Below are 18654 nucleotides of genomic sequence, written 5' to 3'. Positions count from 1 at the left end.
CTCCTCCCATTCCCATTCCCATTTCCCATTCCCATTCCCATTATCAACAATACCAACAGCAGCAGCAGCAACAACAGAAACAGCAACAAGGGTGTTTTCTTTACTGTTGAAGAATTGGTTTATTTTATGCAGAAAATCTCACTATGGTGCTGGAGGAGGTTACAATCATTTCGCTGGAAGGTTTGTTTGTTTTCTTTACTAGGAAATTGGGTCTTTCAAGTAGTTTATGTTAATTATCCTATTTGTTTCCTTTCAGATATATGTTTATAAATATTTTATGCTGAACTGTGTTTCTGCTTATTAGTTGCTATTACTTGTTCAATTTCTTTATGTTATTGATGAAACCTTTCGGAAGCTTTACTTAATTCCTAGTTTTGATGCAATTATTCCCCCTTAACAAAGCTTGTTGGGCTATTTTCATGTGCCAATTGCATCCTTTCAGTGTATTTCCAAATCTGCAAACTGATTTCAGTTTTGCTGTATGTTGAAAATTCAGAGATGCCTCCCGTGAATTTGTTTCTGGAAATTAATAAATTAAAGTAAGGGTATTATTGTCTTCTAAAAATATCTATTGCCCCAGCTACACCCAACTGATGCTTTTATCACCAGTCAGCTTAAGGCTGTCCAGTACAGTAGAATTCCCTCACTGTGCTGGAAGCCTTGGCATCCAAAGGCTGTCTCAGTCCACTCCAGTGCAGTCAAGTTGATAATAAAGAGGAAAAATTTCATCGCACTGCTGTGCGTTGGTATCCAAAGGGGACCTTATAGTTATACTAAAAAAAAGTATCAATATTTTATTCATCAGATTATTCTGTCAACTTAACACAATCAACTTAATCAGTAAATGCTAATTGAATAATTTTTTTAAATGTTTTTATCTTGTTTTTAAAATTTATTTAATATCTTGCATGCTAGGAAATTAGTTATAATTTTCTTGAATAAATATAGGTGATCTTCAAGTTGAATAAAGTGTACATATAGCATGGATGGATTTGAATGTAGTGGGTTAAAAATAATAATCTTTTAAATATTTAAAATTTAATTGTTGATTGACTCTTAATTTGATTGGCATCGGCATTATTATTAGTGTAAGAGGACGTGAGTTCGAGTGTGCTGAAACGTATTATCCTTTTATAAAAGGGGTTGGGGAGGAGTTATGCTTAATTTTTAACATTATATAAAGAAATGACAGATATATATGATAATAACCTATAATGAGATTAATGTTTAAATAGGTACAAAATTTGGATACAAACCAATCAACCCTCCACAAGAATGGCCTGGTCACTTTCTTTGGAGCACCAGTAACTATAAGAAGAAGAAAACATACAGCCACTATATTCATTGTTCATATGAATATTACATAGTAAATCAATGCACCCACCACCAAGGCAAATGCATGAAACTTTGTCCGCAATGCCAACTTTTGAGCACCTCCTATATCTCCATTGCTACCTGCAGCTAAAATATAGCAAGTAATCAGAATAAAATTAATGGGCTAATTTAAAAAAAATGTTTTAATTAAAATTTTAAAGAACCAACATTATATTAATCAACTCAAATTTGACAAATGGAGTATATTTAAAACAATTGATCAATTTAGTTCTTTGTACTAGTAAAATGAATTAAATAAAGTCAAATAATAACAGAGTTAATAGCTGCTGTCTAAAACCGACATAATCTCTAAACAAAATATTTCATTTGTAGAGTTATCTAAAACTTTTAAAATATAACATTGTTAAACAATAATGATGTTTTTAAACAGTAAATTAATGTATTTAATAATGAAAGGACTAATTTGATACTGTCTCTATAATAAAGGAACTTGTACCATTCCTTGTTTTAAATATGTTCTATCTCATACCTAAATTGACATTTAATGTCTAAATTGATAGTTAGATTGATATAATACTAATACTTTAAGGATGAAATTAGAACATTTTAAAATATAGAGATCAAATTAGAATCTAGACAATAGTTTAGGGACATTTAGTTAAATTAATCCAAAATTAGTTTCTTACCACATTCTCTCGTAGCATTCATGGAAGTAGAGCACAGGCACATCATGACACCAGTCTCGGTATCATAACCACAAGCACCGCCGGACCGAGTACACCTCCCACAACCGGTGTCCGGCACGGCGTAAGACAATTTCATCCCGTAAACCCAATCCGCCGGTCCAATCCCCTTCAAACCATCAACATTAATAAAACTAGTATAATGCGAGCAATCCAATATATTCATGCTCATATACTTCACCGTATCGTACCCCGTGAAACAACACGGCGGCGAACTATTAGTAAACGAATGGAACACCCTAAAAGCATTACACCCACCGTAAAGCTCATCACACGAATGCCCTGAGAAGTTAAAACAAAGGTTCTTGTACCGGTTAAGCACCGGCGAGTCGATAGAACAATTGAGAAGGGCAAAAATGGTGTCGGAACTAGGCGGTATCACGACGGATTCAACGTCCGTCATAACGAAATCATGGTGGGGTTGAAGAATGGAACATGTCGACATGGCAGGGTCGTAAACCACCATGGTTTGTTTGTTGTAGTCGATTGATTGGACTTTGTACCGCCCCGAAGTGGTCATGAAAAACAGGTCGGTACCTGTGCAGTTCAGCATTGAGCGGTATTGTGGGGCGCCACAGCCATCGTCGATGCTGAAAGGGTAGTTTATGGCGGTGGTGCCACATAAGGTGCGGCATGGGGTGAGGGGGGAAGCTGGTGGGAAGTGAGAAAGTGAGGTTAATGCTAAAAGGGTTAGGGTAAGGTGGTGTTTTAGAGGGTGCTGCATTATGTTTAACAACAATGGTGGTGATTGAGCTTTGTTGTGTATGTTGGTATGGTATGAAAGGGAAATGGGTAAGGGAGAGAGAGAGGGGATCGAGGAGGGGTTACAGTACCCGAGATTTTAGTGACTTTTTGACTAATAGGCTGAGAGGTGGGATCCATAAGTTTGAAAAAAAGAGGTGAAATATGCAGTGCAGTGCAGTGCAGCTTGCTTTTGTTCTTTTTTTTTGTTTCAAACATGGCTCTGGTCCCTATGTTTATGCTTGTTTACAGGGTTTTATGAGTGGAGTGGAGCAATGATCTGGCAAGCATCCAATTTGGGGCAATGTCATCGAGGATGATGAACGATAAAGCCGAAAGAAAAGATTCGGTGCTTGGCGCTGGCTCTCTTTTACCTCTGCATAGGAGAGATTGTCGCCTCCCATGCATTACCTAAGAGTAAAAGTATTATCAACGCATTTGTATTAGGAGTAGGGACTGGATTGAAAAATGAGTGAATTAATTTTTATTAATTTTTAATATTAAAAACCCATCCTTATATGCCAAAATGGCGTTAAATAATATCTCCGAAAAGGATGGTATCCTGCAGCTATAGCCATAAATTTGGCCTTACTCGTATACTCTACGTACCCGAACTTTGTTGTTAGTCTAATTAGTGGTTCTGCTAAAAACATATGTATAAATTATTAGAGGGACCCGTAATTCTATTCAGGGAGGCAATTATCCTAACTGGCCATTATATTAATTTTTAACCATAATTCAAAACCAAACACCATCAACTGTAAAGCGTCGCATCATATAATATTTATTTTGCCACTTAACAACAAGCGTTTGTAGTCCAACGGTTAGGATAATTGCCTTCCAAGCAATAGACCCGGGTTCGACTCCCGGCAAACGCACACCAAGCGCGGTTTCTTTTTGTTAGGAATTTCAGCTCTTTTGTTTCTTAGTGATGACAATGCTGGTACAGATGATTGGAGATGCTTATATGAATGTTATAGTTGTTTTTTTTTATGGGAGAGGATATAGAAGAGGCATTTGCTGATAGGATCAGCCTCAAAAGGACTAGAACATGGCGCTATATATATATATTGTAGAACCTGTAGCTGTTTCACATGATGGTTAGCCTGCAGCTACAGCCATAGTTCTGGCCTACAGTTGAAGCTGCTACCCTACAGCTATGGCCACTGCCCCCATTTTTACTTGTTTGGCTATTAAGGTACATTGCATTCACTTCATATCATTCAAGATTTTGTGTTAAATACAAGTTTCCTATATGGTTTTTCTGATATATTCATTAACAACTCTAATGCGGTACTTTGTCCTATACACAGGTTAATGCTAGTGGAACATCATTAAAGATGTTTCAAAATATAGCCATTTGGAGACATATACCATATCAGACAACAATCAAAACAAAGCCAGTGAGGCAGTGATAGTAATGTAGTTTGTCTTTGTTTCTTACAAAATGTGTTATGTTTGATCAGAAAACTGTTCCTTACTCATCTAGTCATTTCAGGTTTCTGCAGATTTTGGTAATGTTGAAAACATGATAAATGGAAGTGTGGAGCTAATTGAAGGTGAAGTTCACAATGGTGCAGTCTACTTTTAAGACATGTAAATGTCTGTTTTGTTGTTATATATATATATATATATATATATAAAGGCTTCTTGCAATTTACACCGACGGTGAACCCTCTCTGCTGCCACCAGGGATGAAAGCAGAAAATTGTTTTAAGAGGACCAAAGATGAATCATAAATTACTGGAAGGGTCAAAGTGAAAATTTATCATTATACTAACATGTAATTTTATAAAAATTTAAGCACTAAGTGGAAAATTTACCATTTGGGGGCAAAGATGAATCATAAATTATTGGGAGGGCCAGAGTGAAATCTTATCATTATACTAACATGTAATTTCATAAAAGTTTAAAGGATTAAATACAAAACTGACCATTTTAGGAAGGGCAACTGCCCCCACTATCCGCCTTTGACACTTCAATCGCTGGCCACTAACCCTGTTTCTAGCACAAGGTGTCTTCGTTTTATTATTCGGAATAATAATTTTGGCATAGGGTTACACCCTTCGCTCCTCCCATGAATTAGGTTTCTGCGAGGTGGTGAAGACTTGTGTTTTCTCTGACTCGATTTTTTGAGTTGAAGTCAATTACTTATTTTTATGTTTGATTTGATGGATTTGATATTTACGAGAATTCGTAAATTTTTGATAGGATAAAGATTTGTTTTAATAATTAAGCATGTAATAATATAACTTTATAGTCGTGACTTTTAATTTTTATGATGATATGTTTTTCTACTACTACTTAACTTTACATTCTAATGTTCATACCAATTTCTTAATATATTATTTAAGATTTAATTTCTAACGTATTGCTTTGAGTCTTTATGATTTTTTTTTCATACATTATATTTTGGAGCATGCAACAGAACCGGTCTAATGATTGAGTGGACAATCCACCACAAAAGTTTCAAATGCTCTTCTTTTAAAACAAAAAAGAACATCCTTTACATTGGTTACAACATCAAAGTTCCTTTTTTGCTTCTCTTTACAAAGTGATGTGAAATATGTCTCTCTAAATCTAACATTATTTAGTGGGTTCAACCTTAATAATATCTCAATTTCATTTTATCCTATAGTGGTTGCCAAGTGTCATAGTTCTAGGCCGCTAAACAAGTTAGGCATAGCCAAATGCTCCATATTTACAAAATAATGTACAATTTCTCTGTCACAAGGTGTGATTACACCACTAGTTCTTTTATCTAATCACTTCAAATCATTTAATTTTTAAGATCAAATAATTAATTTAATCAACTCTTTCAAAGTATTTTTTAACTTAACACTTATGAGAGTCTCGTTTATTAATTATATTTTTAATTTTAACTATTACGTCTCATCCAAAATGATTGAAAGCATCTAATTACCACATTACCTAAACCTATAGTAACGAACCATTTGACCATTTGACCATTTGTCTTTGACCCACCTGTAAGAACTTAAAACGTGATGCATTGGGACCAAAGCTAAAGGTGTATAAAGTCCAAAACTCCCACGGGACAGGGGGTTCCCCCTCAACTCTTCTCGTATACAAGGTTGTTTTAGTTGGACTAAGGTACCAATTGAAAGTAGGACATTGCATTGGTTGACTCGAGAACTAGTATAGATCAATTGAACCAGACAAAAAATCAATTGAATCAAATTTTTAATAATTTATTTAATCAAACTAATGACTTAACTAGTTTGACCACCAATCTAATTTTAAAAACCTTGCTCCTATATCATTCTTTCCTTACCTATTCTTCCCCAACATTCTCCCTCCTTTTTTCCTATGACAACATTCCTCAACGTTTCTCCACCTTGCATCAAGCGAAGTAAACCATCCATGTCCTTATCTCTTTCTCTACCTAATTTGATGAGACCCGATTCTAAGGACAATGATCATAACCGCATTTATTAACATCACGAAAAGTATGGTCATTTTGAGCAACCCACCTTTCCGGAGCTTTATAAGGGGGATGTCTACATGAGCTTTATCATATTATATCCAATGAATGATGCAAAGTAGAGCTTGCGGGAGGCAAAATCATAAAGAAAGGAGCCCCTTATAAAAAGCCACTTTGTAATTTGCATTTACTTCATGTCTGCCCATACGTAAAAGGATGATAGAATCAATCAATGTCGTCGTCGTCATCGTCATTATCATGCTCTACAGTTAGAGTAACATTCCCCACATCCTACACTCCATTAATAATAAAATCGCTTAAAATTGCTTTCAATTTCCATCATCTTATATCATTATATAACCGGTAAAAGTATCGCAAATAAATTTGTATTAAAAGATAAATCACATTTTATGTAATGTATTAAAAAAAATAAGTAAATTAATTTATGTACATTAAATTAAAGAGTAAATTAATTATTTTATTAAAAATTCGATACATATCTATTGTTAAAAATGGATCCTTATTGGTTATTCTATTAGCCAGATCAATTTTTTTATTTATTTCTCAACGTATCTATTGGACGAGCCTAGTGACTAATCATTCACATTTTGTAGGTCTATTAAGGGGGTAGACGTTGGCCACAAGTTTTAAAGCTGCTCCATACCTAAGTGAGGATTGAACCCTCGACCATTGGTTAAGGTAGGAGAGACTCTTACCATCTCACTTAACTCCCATGTTTTCAACCACATCAATTTTTAATGGTAGAAATAAATGAAATTTTTAATAGAAAAGACCATCTTGCTAATTTGGTCTATGTACATAGATTAATTTGTCTATTTTTTTAATAAATGGGGCAAAACGCAATCAATCTTCTAATACAAGGGTCTCCATGATACTTTTACCGATTATATAACCTAACTAGGGCAACTCCATATGTATATATATGGAAGGTTGTAAGTAAGCATGCATGGATTGCTTAGATATTATGTATTAAAAAGAATAGAAGATATCAATAAAATTAAGGGCAAACTACAAGTATGGTGGATCAGTACCCATCGCGAGTAGAAGAACATACATTAGATCAAAGTCGATCTATCAGTCGGTGTTGGAGATCATAGAAGAAAACTGTTTGAATTTTGGTTCGCAGATTTGTGATGTTCAAAATTGAATTGTATAAGATAAGGAAATGAGAGATTTTGATTGGTGTAAGAGGTGCAAACAGAGAATGCCATATAACAACGGTTTTAACAGCACAATGACTTAAATGAAAACTTTTGAATATTTTGGTGACCATTTTGTAACTTTTTTGAAGTTGACTGACCAAAACGTAAACTTACTGATAGCTTAGCAACCTTGAGTGTAGTTTACCCTTAAATTTAAGAGGTTTTCTTTTTAAAACACGACATATATAAGTTATTAATGCAGTTAGTACGTATATATTTGCAATTTGATACGTATGTTTTAAATATACTCCATGTCAAATTCGAGATAATATTTAACATCTAAATTGATATCTAGACGGAGAGATAGACCTAATTGGTGCAATATTAATATTTTAAAGACTCAATTAAAACATCTTAAAATTTGAGAACTAATTTAAAATTAAATCATAATTTGAAAGCGTATAAAAGAAAGAAGCAAACCAAAAATTTTAAAGCATGAAAACCCTTCTGTCCTTCTATAAACTATTATATAATATTGAACTCAATGGATCAAAATAATGAATGATGTTTTAGTTAGGATTCGAGATATACCACTAACAGTACTTAGGGCAGGGGCTTTGGTTTCATTGCTTAAATAATATAATTTCAGTTTTAGTACTTCTAAAACCAATAATTCAATTTAATACCTTTAATCCTTAATTTAAATGATTTTTTTTTGAAATTTTAGTCAAATTAACAACTTAGTTATGCCATTTTAATATAAAACTTTTATCTTGACCTCTTTACAATTTTATAATTATTTCTCGATATTGACATAAAATTTTTGGTTAATTATGCTCTTAGTTTTGTACTCTTCGTACATCCGAATTTAATTTTTCTATTTTTATTTTTAGAAATTTAGTCCTTCGCTTTTCGTTTTCAAATTTCAGGCCCAATTATTAAAACTATTAAATCTTTCTATTAAATATGTTGGCGTGACATTCTAAAATAAAATAAATACTTAGTTAGTAGTCGTGTAACAAAAAATGACATTGGATTGAATTTGAATTTAAAAAAATTAACTATATCAACAATTGGACTTGTATTTTAAATCAAAAAATAAATGGACTAAATTACTTAAAATAAAAGTAGATAAATTAAATTAAAATATGCAAAAAGTAAGGGACCTAAAGCATATTTTAACCTTTTTTTTATTGAAACAAGAAAATGAAGTTGGCTCCACAAATCCCATAATGATTGAATAAGATAACACTGCTGAGCAAAAGGTCAGCGGTGCAGGATCCGCCATTATGAAGATTGAATAAGATAAGTATTCATTCCCTATGTGAATGATTACAAACGATGTCTACCAACAAGTGGTTTGATATAATGGTAAGACATTTTATATTTTTAAGGAGAGGATCTAGATTTGAGCCTTAAGGATGATATCAACAACGAATCCCAAACATGATTGTACTGGTGCAAGTTGTTTTATAAAAATTTTCGAACAATTCAATGATCATTTTATAACTTTCTGAAGTTAAATAACCAAAATGTAAATTCACTAATAATTTGATGCCATTAGGTATAATTTACCATTTTCCTAACTGTGAATGAGAACTTATAAATAAGTTTTATTTTTGCTTCAACTCTACCGTATGTTTTTAAATTATGATTGATATTTTAAATTGATTTTAAATTTTAAAATGTTTTAATTTTATCGATATTGTATCTATCAAGTTTTTCAGTCAATTTAATAATTATAAATATTTGTGAACAACCTCAATATGACGTCTTGAAAAATAACCTTTTAATTTTTATTAACACTAACTATTTTATTAACCTGTTAGATTCAAAATATTAATGTAATAAATATATAAATATTTATAAATCCGTAATGCAATATTGTGGGAAAATGCATTACCATAGATTTCAAAGTAACTCTGAAGTCAACAACAACTACCATTAAGTCAACAAAAAACTTAGCAGAGTTAATAACTTTGACTTAAATGTTGAAATCTAAAAATAAAAGACGAGGACTAAATTCTAAATTTATAAAAATACAATTATTTATATATAAATAAAAGTTGGTTTGCCATTTATTTGAAACAAACAAAGAGGTTTTTGGATTTGCAATTAACCCAAATTCATGAAACTCAAAGCTTAAAAAAATCATATGCAACTAAAAGACAATAATACTAAATTACAAAGAAAAAGGAACCCAAATCAAAAGAAAAACCAAAGACAACAGTAATTATGATTGTCTTAATGTACCATTTCCATTCCAACAACTACAAACAACTTGTCCTGTTTCATATGCGCATGAGTTTTATTATGGAAAGCCCCTCAGTAAAGATTAATTTTTTAACCCCATGGTTATCAGTAAAAGCGCCACCATGTTATTTGGCTGCTGCTCCTTCAACAATGATGTATATACAATGTAGATTTCCTTTTATAAATTATTTAATGGTTAAAAGCGATGAAAGTACAATGAATTTTGTTAAGAGATAGATTGTATTTTATTTTTTATTATTATTAAAAATAAGTAAATTAGTTAGATTAAAGAGCAAATTGGTATTATCTGTTAAAAAAATTATCAATTCATATTATTAAAAACTGGTATATCTGATGAAATAATCAGAAAGTGAACGTAGCATGTCACGTGTATCTCATTTTGACGAACAATGACTAGTTTTTAACCGTAAAATAAATGAAATTTTTAATAGAATGACCAATTTACTTTTTGATTGAATGTATAATGATTAATTTGCATATTTTCTAGTAGAGAAGATAAAATGCAATCGACTCAAAGTATAGGAGCTTCCATGGTATTTTTAAAAATTAGACAAATTAGTCCCTATACATTAGATCAAAACTGAATTAGTCATTTCCTTAAAAATTCATTAATTTGTACTATTAAAAACTAATGTGGTGATAAAATAACCAAATAATGACACGTGTACAAGGACTAGTTTTAATTTCATCCATTAGTCATTTTCTTTAAAAATTTCATCCATTTGTGAAATGGATAAAGTTTTAACAAAAGAACCAATATTCTCTTTGTTCTAACATACATGAACTGATTTACTTATTTTTTGAGTAATAAGGATAAAATACAACTCGACTTCTAATACATAAACTTTCATGATGATTTTATCTCGAAAAAACTAAAACTAGTTAAATAACAAACAAAATTAATTATAATTATAAACCTATGATAAAATTATTATTTTTCTCATATCTTAATCATGAGATCGAGAGCTCGATCCCCATTCATGAAAATAAAACAAATTTCATGACCAATTATTTATCTCTACTTCACTTGCTACAAATGATCAAAAAAAAAAACCTGCTAACTTGGTTCTTTGCACTACAGCTTCTCATAGACTGACATACACACTCTCTCTCTCTCTCTTAATGAAAAAAAGCACCTTTTTTTATATAAGTTTTATCATTTTCATCATACATATAATGGTAATATCATCTCTAAGACTCTTTTGTTTCTTTTTTTTTAGGTAAGAGTATAAAAAAACCCAACCTTTTTTTGTGCTCTTTCCTTCTTTAGCATTGGTGGTGACAGGTCAGTATACTCCATAGTGCTTCTATATTGAATCTCCTGTTTCCATTAACCATTATCTTTGCTCTTCAAAGTTACTATCTTTTTGAGCTTCCTTTACACACACAGACACACACACACACATATATATGCAGTTTTGTTTGTGGTATTTGTTTTCTTGCTGTTGGGTACATTTTTTTTCACAATTTGATCCACACTTTCTCGACCTTATATATTTGGACCTTCCCCCTTCGCAACTCTTCATCTCTCTGTATCCACATTTCTCTTAAAAAAAGGTAAAATCTCCATTACCAACTTAATGTCTTTAGTCTTTTTTTTTTTGGATTTGCTCACCATTCTTGTTCTGGGTTTTCAAACATTGATGTAATAATGCTGTCAAGATTCAAATTTTACTTCATTACATGTCTCTAAGGTTTGAAAATTGTTTTTTCTTTTTTTGGTTGTGTGTAACCTGAAATGACCAGCTTTTATTCATACAATGGAAGAGAGCTTTGTACCATTTGGTGGGATAAAAAATGACATCAAAGGGAGATTGAAGTGCTACAAGCAAGATTGGACCAGTGGTCTTAGTGCTGGTTTTAGGTACTTCATTCTATTCTCATGACAAAAAAAAACAAACATTAGAACACACTTACAATTACACACAGCTATAGATATAAGGATTTGTCTGAATTATTTTTTATTTGTTAACTAACTTTTTTGCCATGGATGATCTCATTGTAGGATTTTAGCCCCCACCACTTATATATTTTTTGCATCAGCAATTCCTGTTATTTCATTTGGTGAACAATTGGAAAGAGACACAGGTTTGTTGCGTCTGATACTAAGTTTTTCGTGTATTTGGAGTATCTTTTGAGTTGGTGTAGTAAGATTTAGATTGCATTTTGCTCCATTTACTTAAAAAATGAGCAAATTAGTCCTGTATGTAAAATCAAAGAGCAAACGAGTCTTTTATGTATTTTTACTGTTAAAAGCTGTCATGGCTGACAAAATAACCAGATAGTTACACTTGGTGTGTCTCGTGAGCCTAGTTTTTAACAGTAAAAATGGATAAAATTTTTAATAGAAGTACCAATTTGCTTTTTCATCTAACGTACAAGGATTAATTTGTTTATTTTTTAAGTAAATGGGGGCTAAATGCAATCTAACGTGGTACTTTTACCAGTCATATTCTGTATCCATGTGCGAACACCGTCCGATCTTTGATCATTTCTTTTGTGTTGATCAGATGGGGTGCTCACAGCAGTTCAAACATTGGCTTCTACTGCACTATGTGGAATTATACATTCCATCATAGGAGGTCAACCTTTGTTGATCCTTGGAGTTGCAGAACCAACTGTAATTATGTACCGGTTTATGTTCGATTTCGCCAAGAACCGGCCTGATTTGGGGTCACAGCTCTTTCTTGCATGGACCGGATGGTATAATTACTTGTATCTCAACGCATTACAAAATTATGGCATTCACTAAAAGCTTTAATGGAACATATGCAGGGTATGCGTTTGGACTGCGATTTTGTTGTTCTTGTTGGCTATCTTAGGAGCTTGTTCAATTATCAACAGGTTTACTCGTCTTGCCGGTGAGTTGTTTGGTCTTCTTATCGCGATGCTCTTCATGCAGCAAGCTATTAAGGTGACGAATTTGTGTTTTGAATGTTGTTGATATGGTAAAGTACACTGCAAGTTATGTTGAACTAATTTCAAGTTTGGTTTACTAGGGACTTGTGGACGAGTTTCACATACCTGAAAGAGAAAATCCAAAGTCGGTCGACTTTCAACTTTCGTGGAGATTTGCAAATGGGATGTTTGCTATGGTTTTGTCATTTGGACTCCTGTTTACTGCATTAAGAAGCCGGAAAGCAAGATCTTGGAGATATGCATGCGGTGAGTTTTGTTCTGTTAGTTTCCTTAACATACTTGTAGTCATAGATATTACAAGTTCATAACTCAATTATCTTTATATTTCTCGAAGGATCGTTACGAGGCTTTGTAGCTGACTACGGTGTGCCATTGATGGTTCTGGTCTGGACTGCTGTTTCTTATATACCAGCTGGAACTATTCCGAAAGGAATTCCACGGCGTCTCTTTAGTCCTAATCCATGGTCTCCAGGTGCATACGAAAATTGGACCGTTGTGAAGGTAACTGAGTTAACCGGTTTAACTTGACAAAGGGCTTTTACTTTGTTTTCTAATGATTGATTGGTGAAAACTAACAGGACATGCTAAAGGTTCCGGTGCTCTATATAATTGGAGCTTCGGTTCCGGCTACAATGATCGCGGTCCTATATTATTTCGACCACAGTGTAGCTTCGCAACTCGCTCAACAAAAGGAATTCAATTTGAGGAAACCACCTTCTTTTCATTATGATTTACTTCTTCTTGGATTCTTGGTACCAGTTCCGTTTTTTCTCTGTTTTTCTATATGCACTTCGGTTTTTATGCTAACGTTTATAATCGATGGCAGACAATACTATGTGGTCTTATTGGTATCCCACCAGCAAATGGTGTCATCCCACAATCTCCAATGCATACTAAAAGCTTAGCTACATTAAAGCACCAGGTACTTAGCTTGGCACCTCGGCCTTGTTTTTCTTCATGTCATGGCCTTGAATGTTAATAGTTCTTTTCATTTTTGTTCCGTAGTTGCTCCGAAATGGACTAGTAACAACAGCTCGCCAATTCATACATAAGAATGCAAGCTTAGGACAAGTGTATGAAAGAATGCAAGAAGCTTATCAACAGATGCAGACTCCGTTGGTTTACCAAGAACCTTCGGCTCGGGTACGGACTTATGTTGCTTAATGCTGATGCTCGAGTATCCCAGCTTAACTTCTTTTTTTTCTTTTTTCTGAATAGGGATTAAAGGAACTGAAAGAATCAACCATAGAAATGGCTTCAAACATGGAAAATATTAATGCCCCGGTTGATGAGTCAGTATTTGATATCGAGAAGGAAATCAATGATCTATTGCCCATCGAGGTAAAAGAACAACGGCTTAGTAACTTGCTTCAAGCTACAATGGTTGGAGGATGTGTTGCAGCAATGCCTTTGATTAAAAAGATACCAACCTCAGTACTTTGGGGTTACTTTGCATTCATGGCTATCGAGAGCTTGCCTGGAAACCAGTTTTGGGAACGAATGTTGCTGCTCTTCACAGCTCCGAGTAGACGATACAAGTAAGTTAATTTGCTTCATCGCCTCGTAGAGTCCCTAAGTTTATTTGCTCTTCACATGATAATTTGTTTCAGAGTACTAGAGGAGTACCATGCCACTTTTGTAGAAACCGTACCATTCAAAACAATTGCCATGTTCACGATATTCCAAACCATATACTTGTTTGTTTGTTTCGGGATTACTTGGGTTCCGGTCGCCGGGGTTCTTTTCCCATTGATGATCATGCTTTTGGTTCCTGTGAGACAATATGTTTTGCCCAAGTTTTTCAAAGGGGCACACCTTCAAGATTTGGATGCTGCCGAGTACGAAGAATCCCCGGATGTACCATTCAACCTTATAACCGTAAGTTGATATAATTCATTGAGCTATTGTTGAAAAAACGATCCGAGTTTGAGCCTGTGTTCGGTTTTCTACAGGAAGGAGAGCTGGTTAGGACAGCTTCCTTTGCTGATGATGGAGAGATTTTAGACGGAATGATTACCCGAAGCCGGGGTGAGATTAGACACATGTGCAGCCCGAAGGTAACAAGCTCGACCGGAACAACTCCGTCCAAAGAATTTAAGAGCATTCAAAGCCCACGGTTCTCGGAAAAGGTATATAGCCCCAGGATAAGCCAACTGAGAGGTGAGCTAAGTCCTGGGAATGCTGGAAGAGGGCCATTTAGTCCTAGAGCCAATGAAAAGCCATCAAATTTAGGCAAAGGTTAGCAAGTAATGGACCAAGCTGCTAAAAGAATATATATACATATATGAGCATGCAGTTCAAGAAGTCTGCTATGCATATCCCTTACTAATCCCCTGATTTTGGCTATCACTCATGTAAAATATATTCTGCTACTAATAAAAATGCCATTGATTAGTGAAGAAAATCTTGTAACCATGAAAAATATATTATAAGAATGGTTAAAATTGCTATGGAGTCCCTTGTAGAAAAAGTTTGATTGCATTTTGCTCCTTTTACTAAAAAAATTGTCAAATTAGTCATTGTATGTTAAATCAAAGAGCAAATTGACTCTTCTATTAAAAATTTCATCTATTTTTACTGTAAAAAATTGGTCATTGTACATCAACATGAGGTATAGTGGCGCCACGTGTAATTGTCTAATTATTTTGTCAATTACACCGATTTTTAGTAGTAGAAATGGATGAATTTTTTAATAGAAAGGACTAATTTGCTCTTTGATCTAATATAGAAGGATTAATTTGTCTTTTTAGTAAAGAGGACAAAATGCAATCTAATTTTAATATAAAGACCTTCATGGTACTTTTACCTATAATAATGTCATTTTAGATAAAAACAGATGTGTTGGTTGTAGGTTAGTTCCATGCATAATAGCTATTCTTTTAAATGCTTTTTTGTCCGTTCTTAGAGAAGTTTAAATTGGAGGTAATATCGTTAAGAGGGACAAACACAAATTCTAAAAAATTAATTTTCTTTAATCGTAAAATGAACATAAAAGATATTTTGATGATACAAGTATCTCATCAACTTAAAGCTATTTGTGACATTCAGAAAACAACAAAAGGAATTATATTGGATAATCTCACTGATTAAAAGTCTACAATATATATATAAATAATGTAAAACAAACCCAAAGCATAACACCCCAAGGGCCAGCAAAATATAAATCCCATTTGGGCATTGCTACTGTACTATTCCAGTAGTAGTACATATCTCATCACACAATGAAGGAAAATAAACCCTCATAGGGATGAAACCTAAAGGCTAAAGTAACAATACTATATCTTATACATGATAGTAATCTATATATGTATGTATATGTAATGAAACTAAATCTACTTATATCGATATCAGCAACTATACTGAGAGGTCTCTGTTATTGCTTGGGGCATCCCTTCCTGCAAGCAACCAATAGGAGGTATACTTAAGGTCTCTTCAATACCATAAGCATTCCAACAAAATGGATCATCCACCAATTCTCCTTCTTGTGGCAAAAGCTCGACTTCCGCCATCGTTATGTTCGTACAAGCGACAGTGTCGCTACACGCGAAATGGATCGGGGGGTTCCTTACGTCATAAGTGCCTTTGATGTTCTTATATCGAATATCAGTGACGTAAACGGCTGAGGTTTGGTTCAAGCATTCCTTCGACAAACAATAGTACTGGTCAACGATGATGCAGTTCCTAACGTTCTCCATCTGGATGTTCTCGAACGATATGCCCGATACCGACCCCGTCCCACCTTGCCATGTCTTGATCCTAACCCCGTTATCTGATTCTCTTATCACCGCGTTGCGTACGGTTATGTTCGAAACACATGCTTGTGAATTATGCACTCCGAGGCTCCCAATGCTGTATAAACAAAGCGCTTTTGCTATCAAAAACAGTTACGGAAATCCTTTTTTTTTTCAACAACAACAATGCTCATACCTGATCCCGTGACTTGGCCCGCAAGTTACACCATTAATATCTACATTAGAGCATCCAGGACCAATTGAAATGCAATCATCACCTGTTCCAATTAAAACCCATAACCATTTCAGTTTTGCATTTTTACATATGTAGTAAACATAAAAACACCATTCTATATGAACAAACAAGCTCCATTTTTTTCAACACCCTCACCATTGCTAATCATTGAATTGTAAATTCCAACAGATTTTGTGTTCTCAATGTGGATCCCATCAGTGTTAGGGCTAAGTTTTGGGGTAGAAATGGACAGTTCTTCAATCAAAACTCCTTCACACCCATCAAATTTCATATGAAATTGAGGGCTGTTTTGGACCCTTAGGCCACTTACTACTATATTGGAGCTCATGAAGAACCTAATCATCTGAAATAAAGTGCAAGTAATGAGTATGTTTTTTTCGAAAGAATATAAAGTACAAATTAATGAGCTAGTTTATGTTAAATTATGTACTTACAGCAGGGCTTTCACATGGTCCTGGCAGAGACGAACCTTTTGGACCCTATATTTAGTCACATCATTACAAGAATTTTAGGGCCACATGATTTTAAGGAATAATTAATAAGAAGAAAAAAAATGAAAATTATAGAATATTTTTAAGGGTAGCTACAAAATTGGCCCTCAAACTATTCCGGCTTTCACACTTAGGTATCTAAACTATTAATTTTGTCTCATTTTACCTCAAAAAAAAAGTACTAGGTCCATAACGTGCCATTGTCACATTTTTATTGGTTTGGAGGTAAAATGAGATGAAATTAATAGTTTAAGTAGGGTTAATATACCATTTAGTGTTTGAGTTTGGTTTCAATATTAATTTGATACCTCAATTTTTTTCTCAATTCGGCACATGAGTTTGACTTCAATATTCAATTTGATACTTAGACCAAACGATCATGCACTAAATTAAATATTGAAGACAAAACTTAATTGAGACAAAAAAAACTCAAATATCAAATTGAAAAAAAACTAAGGTACCAAAATAAACATTGAAGCCAAACTTAAGTACTAAATTTGGAAGAAAAAAAAAGAACTGAAATACTAAATTGAACATTGAAGCCAAACCTAGGTGCCGAATAGTATGTTACCCTGTTTTAGTATCACTTTTGGGGAAAATAAAAACATTTAGGTAACTAAATGGAAAAAATGATATCGTTTAAAGGCTAAATTTGTATTTACACCTATATTTTGATTACCCTGTGAGGTTTGCAAGGGAGTTCCCACCACTCATGTCCATTTCCTTCAATGGTTCCATTACCAGTAAGCTTCATATCATCAAGCCTATAAAACACCAGCCATTGCTTGCGACTATCAGCTTTTGGCCAACAATCTGGTCCCTTTGGTGGCATTAGGACCCCATTAACCTTCCACATAAAAAAAAGAACAGAAAAGCAGCTCGGTTTAAAAAAAAGACACGGGTTCAAACTTCGAAAACATATAAGCATTTTTAGCATTAATGCTCACTTGTAGCACAAGTCCAGGTTTGCATGGCCCTGAGAAGATAGTAGAAGTGATGGTGAAAATGTTATCAGATGGTACCAAAATGGTGGCTGATTCAACACTACAAGCAGCTTTCCATGCTTCCCTAAACGCCGCCGTATCGTCTGAAGAACCGTCGCCGACCGCACCATATGCGGTTACATCGAAAATGCAGTCCGATGTATCGCCGGGATCGGTCGGGTACGGGTCCGAGGGAATGGATGGAGGGTCAGCAGATGTTGAAGGAACTAGTGCTGGTGCCGGTGCTGGTGCTTCATCAATAAAAGGAGACCCTTTGGTTTTTTGTTGCTTCTTGTGGTAATGGTACCTTGCATTTACATTGATGGGGTGTTGATAAAAGGTGAGAATGGCTAAAATCCATATGAAGAAGCATACGTGAGCGAGGTCCATTAATGGTGAACACAGACAATAAGGATTAGGGGAAAACGAGGAAGGTATCAATGTGTATTATGAGAGCTTTGAAGACAATATGCAGAGAGGCTATATTGTCTAATTTATAGATACTCATGAATGGTTTCGATAGGTGTCAAGTTATGGTTTGGTTTAAGCATTATTGCCTTTTTTTTATTTATTCAA

General features: G+C 34.0%; 3 protein-coding genes and 1 non-coding gene across 6 annotated transcripts; 2 read left to right on the top strand and 2 right to left on the bottom strand.

Annotated features, from left to right (window-relative positions):
* Positions 1-1197: 1197 nt before the first annotated feature.
* On the bottom strand, positions 1198-2974 carry LOC105800784 (wall-associated receptor kinase-like 15). 2 transcript variants are annotated; one of them, XM_012632101.2, is made up of 2 exons: positions 2022-2974; positions 1198-1455 (listed from the first exon to the last, which is right to left on the bottom strand). In XM_012632101.2, the coding sequence occupies exons 1-2, from the start codon at positions 2800-2802 to the stop codon at positions 1349-1351; spliced, it is 888 nt and encodes a 295-aa protein (XP_012487555.1). In that variant the 5' UTR covers positions 2803-2974; the 3' UTR covers positions 1198-1348. The 2 variants fall into 2 exon arrangements, with proteins under 2 accessions (XP_012487555.1, XP_012487554.1); XM_012632100.2 differs by having other exon boundaries at positions 1198-1461; positions 2022-2961.
* A 651-nt stretch (positions 2975-3625) lies between these two features.
* Positions 3626-3697, top strand: TRNAG-UCC (transfer RNA glycine (anticodon UCC)). The gene has a single exon. It is a non-coding gene; the product is annotated as a tRNA-Gly (tRNA).
* A 7264-nt stretch (positions 3698-10961) lies between these two features.
* Positions 10962-15071, top strand: LOC105800774 (probable boron transporter 2). 2 transcript variants are annotated; one of them, XM_012632091.2, is made up of 13 exons: positions 10962-10983; positions 11445-11562; positions 11704-11786; positions 12209-12401; positions 12474-12612; positions 12698-12863; positions 12952-13118; positions 13196-13369; positions 13444-13539; positions 13623-13760; positions 13836-14155; positions 14228-14495; positions 14570-15071. In XM_012632091.2, exons 2-13 carry the CDS (start codon positions 11459-11461, stop codon positions 14858-14860), a joined length of 2139 nt encoding a protein of 712 aa, XP_012487545.1. In that variant the 5' UTR covers positions 10962-10983; positions 11445-11458; the 3' UTR covers positions 14861-15071. The 2 variants fall into 2 exon arrangements, with proteins under 2 accessions (XP_012487545.1, XP_012487546.1); XM_012632092.2 differs by lacking the exon at positions 10962-10983 and adding an exon at positions 11023-11255.
* A 589-nt stretch (positions 15072-15660) lies between these two features.
* LOC105800777 (polygalacturonase At1g48100) lies at positions 15661-18654 on the bottom strand. Its single transcript, XM_012632093.2, has 6 exons — positions 18043-18654; positions 17775-17942; positions 17039-17083; positions 16740-16947; positions 16545-16626; positions 15661-16466 (listed from the first exon to the last, which is right to left on the bottom strand). The coding sequence occupies exons 1-6, from the start codon at positions 18466-18468 to the stop codon at positions 15965-15967; spliced, it is 1431 nt and encodes a 476-aa protein (XP_012487547.1). The 5' UTR covers positions 18469-18654; the 3' UTR covers positions 15661-15964.

The sequence above is a fragment of the Gossypium raimondii genome, chromosome 9 (genome assembly GCF_025698545.1).
Source record: "Gossypium raimondii isolate GPD5lz chromosome 9, ASM2569854v1, whole genome shotgun sequence".
Lineage (NCBI taxonomy): Eukaryota > Viridiplantae > Streptophyta > Magnoliopsida > Malvales > Malvaceae > Gossypium > Gossypium raimondii.
Note: the sequence above shows the minus strand (reverse complement) of the source record. Positions and strands in the feature narration are given on the sequence as shown.

Coding starts and splice junctions, on each gene's coding strand:
- LOC105800784 (XM_012632100.2), bottom strand. CDS start 2,802: ATGCAGCACCCTCTAAAACACCACCTTACCCTAACCCTTTTAGCATTA. Junction 1,462..2,021: donor GAATGCTACGAGAGAATGTG/GTAAGAAACTAA, acceptor GCTATATTTTAG/CTGCAGGTAGCAATGGAGAT.
- LOC105800774 (XM_012632091.2), top strand. CDS start 11,459: ATGGAAGAGAGCTTTGTACCATTTGGTGGGATAAAAAATGACATCAAA. Junction 12,613..12,697: donor TCATGCAGCAAGCTATTAAG/GTGACGAATTTG, acceptor TTGGTTTACTAG/GGACTTGTGGACGAGTTTCA. Junction 13,761..13,835: donor ACCAAGAACCTTCGGCTCGG/GTACGGACTTAT, acceptor TTTTCTGAATAG/GGATTAAAGGAACTGAAAGA.
- LOC105800777 (XM_012632093.2), bottom strand. CDS start 18,468: ATGGACCTCGCTCACGTATGCTTCTTCATATGGATTTTAGCCATTCTC. Junction 17,943..18,042: donor AACCTGGACTTGTGCTACAA/GTGAGCATTAAT, acceptor TTTATGTGGAAG/GTTAATGGGGTCCTAATGCC. Junction 16,467..16,544: donor GGGCCAAGTCACGGGATCAG/GTATGAGCATTG, acceptor TTGTTTATACAG/CATTGGGAGCCTCGGAGTGC.